Source organism: Lissotriton vulgaris, chromosome 2_1 (genome assembly GCF_964263255.1).
Source record: "Lissotriton vulgaris chromosome 2_1, aLisVul1.2, whole genome shotgun sequence".
Taxonomy (NCBI): Eukaryota; Metazoa; Chordata; class Amphibia; order Caudata; family Salamandridae; genus Lissotriton; species Lissotriton vulgaris.
In genome coordinates this window covers 294,527,367-294,533,366 of record NC_141687.1, presented here as the reverse complement: position 1 = coordinate 294,533,366, position 6,000 = coordinate 294,527,367, and the positions used below count along the sequence as shown (strand labels likewise).

Sequence of the window (6,000 nt, the reverse complement as noted above, 5' to 3'; positions counted from 1 at the left end):
CTGGTTTGATTTACTGTAGGTACGGAAAATTCAGTAATTTTCCAAGAGTCACAAGATGTTGAACCAACACTAAAATTGAAACCGGGCAGCTCCGGCCATAATGCCACATCTTCGCCTCTCCCCAGAATGTGCTCTCATACTTTGATATCTGCCAACTTCCTTGCATTTGTTGGGTGTCACTCACTTTTCACTCATGGTTACCTGTCTGACAAACAAATTGCCTCAACAGACTTTAATGAAATCTCTTCCTTTTCAAACGTGTATCACCCTCCAATAAAGTGTTAATTCCGCACTGACCTTCATTTTAAGCAGGTGCTTGACAGGTATGTACTCATATTGGCATTTACGACTGTTGGCAGTCTAAGACTTCAAATACAAAACCAATTAATTGTAGAAGATGTAATCATCTTTCATTTAATTTAAACCAAGTAGAATAATAAACGCTAAACGAATTACACACCTGAACCTAATGATCACAAAGAATAGCCGATTAATAAAAAGGCTGTCCCCGCGACATAGAACCAGTTTCCTTTTTCCACTTTACTATTTGGCAGGCAATTATTAACGAAGACTAGGATAATAACTATTAAGGTAACGCAGTATTACAGACCCCATTGGATAACAAATATTTAAAATGATATAATATCGAGAAAGTAGGTTCATCTCTCCATTTCGGCCAGAGAAAAACACAGTTTTCACCTTACATGCATTATGTATCGTCTACATTTTTTTGCCCAAGATGGCAACCCTGATAACTCACGGAGACTTCTTCAGTAGTTATGTTCGTTTGCAGTCTTTCTTCTATTTCCACGGCTTCAGTGATGCTCGATTTACAAATTGTGCCATGGCGGGAGGTGTTGTATGTCAGAGCTTCGCTGTCATTAGTAGGTTCTGTGGGACCTCCTTTTCTTGAACCATGCAGAGGGACGTCGGCAGCTTCCCGCTTCCCCCGGCGGTAAAAGTGAAGCTTATCAGCGCCGGCTTCCAGAGTGCTCAAGACCTTCTAGAAGTCAGTGCTTGCGAACTCAGCAAAGGTACCATTACCAAGTTATTATTTATTTATTTGTGCATTTTATATAGAGCGCCGACATTACCAAATGTGTTAGAGCGCTATAGAATAGAAAAGGAGTATTACATAAGGCGTGATTATCGCTACAGAGGACGAACTTACATTAGGCAACAATTATGGTAATGGTAATAACGTATTAGTAATAGCATTACTAGACTTAATGCAACAGGATTTTGAGTAGAGTGAAATACGCCGAGGGCACACGTCTTAAAAACAGAAGTGGGGGGGGGGACTAACTAATTTGGGAGTAAGCAAGTGACATCACAGGGAGTGACATCACACAAAGTAAGACCATACATTCGTTTAGCTATTCTATTATGAGGACATTTAAGCCCATTACGAGATTTAACAAATGAGATTTTGTGTCGTGGTTGTGCCAGAAAAGTGACACAACCTGGCCTCAATTTATACCTCTCTATTTTATTTTAACTTTGCCAGAAAGAAATTGTCAGCAAGGAGAAATGTGGCTGTAAATCTGATATGCTCAATTGATTGCAAAGTTTGCATTTTAAGATAAAGGCACCTGCTACAGAGATCTTTGTTTGCCCAGTAAATCTCAGGGAATAATAATGGTAAATGGTAAGGCAACTCTACAGTTTAATGCATTTGCTGGAGCGATCTGTGTTTTGTCTGGTGCCAGTTTTGAATCAAATGAGTATTGAGGTTTAAAGCGTCTCCTGCTAAATGACAGATTTTATTTTATTTAGATAGGTAAGTGGGTTACTGCATTTGCACCGAGAATCTGTTGTTACAGTTCACAAAGCAGATTGTAATCTTTCAAATATGTCACAGTGAGCTATGAAGGACCAGTTACTCCTACACTTTGTAACTGCCGCTATCTGACGTAACACATCCTATACGTTGAGTTACACACTTATTTAATTTATTGTCACTCTATAACGTGTATGTGGGATGTAATGCGCTTTGACACCCTGCTTTGGGATGAATAGCGCTATAAAAGAAACAAAACAAAATAGTGGTATTTAAATCAAATGTATAAAAACTGGCACAGACCAGCACATCTGACATTCTTGCAGCGCATTCATATCTCTTATGTACAGGGACTGAACTAAGTCAAAGACATGCCTCTCTTAAGTACTTGTGAAGTAATAAGAAGTTATGTTCTTTGTTTCCCCTCTATTGCATTTCCATCTAGGTGTGAGGTTCCAGATAGCTCCCAGCCATGATGAACAAAAGGAGGCCTAATGGCCCCTTAACTTAGACTTTGTTTTGGGCCCACCTGAAACTTAAAAGAACAAAGCCCCCTTGCCGCCTGTATGTTGCTGCTCAGAAGGAAAGCAGACCATGTGCAGGTGTTGCTGAATGTGTCCTTGTGTCTGAAAATGACACGGATGATTCAGCATATTTCAGTGGGGCCCAACTTCTCGAAAGGGTCGATGACGCCCAGTCTGTGAAACTAGTGGATGGACGCGGTCTACCTATGTTTACCCCCACGTTGGCCCTGCAGATGTGTGTTGGAGTTAATTGAAAGTGAGTCAAATGCGTCTTGGTTATTGTATCAGAAGACATTACTGGACAGAGGCACCGGACAATCATAACTGCAACTGACATACTTGGACAATTGCTCTGTGCACTTTGCAGAGAGGCCAAGGATTGGATGACCACATATTCTTAACACCTTTTTGCCCCACTGACTAGCGCAGAGAGAAACTGCCTTCAGCCACAACTGAATTGTGGCCTATAACAAACACCAGGATGCAACTCCATTAAAAATTATACAATAGACGAGCGACCCTTCACCTTGTTGGTAGGTCGCTCCCCCACCACACAGCTCCGCCGCCTGTGTGTCCTGACCCTGCCCCAGCTGCCGCTGCTATAGAAGTTGAGGCCCTCCTCCACCCTTAGGCTATCACCTGCGCCTCATCCCTGGTGGCCAGTGGTAGGCCTTAGGTTTGTATCACTGTCCCTGTCTGTCTGTCTTCCCTGTACTGCCCATGCTGTCTTCTGGTGTCTGTGACCGCTCCTCAGAAGCGGTCGCTCCCCACGCTGCTCCCTGCTCAAAATTGTGGTATCTCAGCGCTATACTGCCAGACTGCTGAATTATTTGTGCCTGTTTAGACTACTATTGTAGCGCTATACTGCCAGACTGCCCAATTATTTGTGCCTGATTGTACAGTTTTCGTGGTGCTGGACTGCTAGACTGTTGTTTAATTGGTATTGCGTTGTGTGTTGCTCGCTTGCCTGCTTACGTTGTTGGTGCCTGATTGTGCCGGTACCGCTTGCCCATTTCTTAGCGTTTGTTGAGGCTGTGCCCCAATCTCGTCCTGCTTCGCTTTTGCCTTGCTGCCATTTTGTTGTTTGTTATTGTGCCTCCCAGCCCGGCTCTCCACCCCGCTCCCAGCTGCTCCTCCCTCGCTCCGCCCCCCCTCCACTACCCACATATGACAGACGGATTTGCGCGCAGCATCCACGCGCAGCGGACGCGCCCTATGCGCGCCGAAGGCGCGCCAAAGGTAAGCCCCTCTACGCCCGTCCGCGCCTGGACCGCGCCCAGCGCCAGACCCCCTGGCCCCCGCAAAATCCTCTCCACCCGCATAACGTAAGACGCTGCAACCCTCTCAGCCCTTAACCCCGGCCGTCCATCAAACTGCCACCAAGCCGCCCCAGGACACACCCATGGATCCTTCACCTGCCACTCCTGCAAGTTCGACTGCATCAAGACCCACACCAAATCCACAAACTCCAAACAGAGCTCCGACACTAACCACCTGAAGTGCATCCTGCTCAACACCCGCTCGGTCCACGGACACGCCATTGACCTTTGGAACCTACTCGACACCACATCGCCGGACGTCGCCTTCCTTACAGAAACCTGGATGAACGCCTCATCAGCACCCGACATCGCCATTGCCATCCCGGACGGCTACAAGATCATCTGAAAGGACCGCACCAACCAAACAGGAGGAGGTATCGCCATAGTCCATAAGAACACCATCCGCATCACGACCAGTTCCGACGATAACCTCGCTACCGCCGAACACCTTTACTTCCAGATCCACACCGACCCCAAGACCACACTCAGAGGCACCCTCATCTACAGGCCCCCAGGACCCCGCACACAATTCAGCGAAGATATCACTGAATTCATCAGCCCACACGCCCTCCCCTCCGAGGACTACATTCTACTGGGAGACCTCAACTTCCACCTGGAAAAAAACGACAGCAACACCACCACCCTCCTGGACAATCTCGGACTCAAACAACTTGTTAACACCCCCACCCACTATGCCGGACACACGCTCGACCAAATCTTCACCTCCAGCAAGCACATCTCCTTCAATCACACCACAGCTCTCCATTGGACGGACCACAGTTGCGTTCACTTCAACTACAAAAAGACTATGACCCACAACCACCCACAACAAATTCCCCGCCGAAACTGGAACAAAATTACCACCGACCAACTCTTCACATCGCTTCACCAAAACCCTCCTGCACTATCATCGGACCCAAACCTTGCAGCCACCAACCTCACACAATGGATCACCCACAGCGCTGACGAATTAGCACCCTTGAAAAAACATCAAATCAAGCAAGGTAGCAAAAAAGCCCCCTGGTTCAACGATGACCTTAAGAAATCCAAGAAGTTCTGTCGCACCCTCGAGAAAGCCACGAGAAAATACCCAACCACTGACAACCTGGCCGCCTTCAAGAACGCCACCCGCAAACACCACCAATTGATCCGATCCACCAAGAAATCAGCATTCAAGGATCGACTTGACGACAACGCCCACAACAGCAAGGAACTATTCAACATCATCAAAGAATTTACCAACCCCACCGCCGGCACCAACGACATCACTCCCTCCCAAGACCTCTTCGACTCCCTAGCCTCATTCTTCCACAACAAAATCACTGACATACATAACAGCTTTGAAAACCAGTCTGGAGACCAGTCCACTCCACCCACCTCCGAACTAAAACCCCCCTCTAACTACCTTTGCGCCTGGAACCCAATCACCACTGAAGACACCATCCGCCTGATGAACTCCATCCACTCAGGATCGCCAACCGACCCATGTCCCCACCACATTTTCAACAAAGCAGACTCCATCATCGCTCCCCATCTCCGAGACGTTATCAACTGCTCCCTCAACTCTGCTACCTTCCCGGAAAGCTGGAAACATGCCGAACTCAGCGCCCTTCTGAAGAAACCCACAGCAGACCCCACTGAACTTAAGAACTACCGCCCCATCTTGCTCCTCCCATTCCCTGCCAAAGTCATTGAGAAAGCCGTCAACAGTCAGCTCGCCACCTTCCTCGAATCCAACAAATCCCTCGACCCCTCACAGTCCGGCTTCCGAGCCAAACACAGCACCGAGACCGCCCTCATCGCAGCAACAGATGACATTCGAACACTACTGGACAATGGAGAAACAGTTGCCCTCATCCTACTTGACCTCTCCGCAGCCTTCGACACAGTCTGTCATAGCACCCTCATACAACGCCTCAGCAACGTCGGAATACAAGGAAAAGCATTGGACTGGATCATCTCGTTCCTCGCCGGAAGAACCCAGAGAGTCCGTCTCCCCCCTTTTAGATCAGAGGCCACCGAAGTCATCTGCGGCGTACCACAAGGATCATCACTCAGTCCCACCCTCTTCAACGTATGCATGAGTCCCCTCGCATCCATCGCGCTCCAACACAACCTCAACATCATCTCCTACGCAGACGACACCCAGCTGATCCTCTCCCTCTCCAAAGACCCAAACACCGCCAAAACCAACTTACACGAAGGAATGAAAGAAGTAGCCGAGTGGATGAAGAATAGCCGTTTAAAACTGAACTCGGACAAAACGGAAGTCCTCATCTTAGGTTCATCCCCCCCCCTGCCTGGGACGACTCATGGTGGCCACCGGCCCTGGGAACCGCACCCATACCTACGGACCACGCACGTAACCTGGGCTTCA

The 6,000-nt window shown here is 48.0% G+C and overlaps 1 protein-coding gene across 1 annotated transcript in view; it reads left to right on the top strand.

The window, feature by feature from the left end:
* Positions 1–852: 852 nt before the first annotated feature.
* Positions 853–6,000, top strand: part of RAD51C (RAD51 paralog C) — a 375,353-nt gene continuing 370,205 nt past the window's right edge. Inside the window, exon 1 of the mRNA XM_086954987.1 lies at positions 853–1,034. Coding sequence (XP_086811113.1) covers positions 917–1,034 — 118 coding nt within the window. The 5' untranslated portion in view covers positions 853–916. The remainder of the gene's footprint in view (positions 1,035–6,000) is intronic.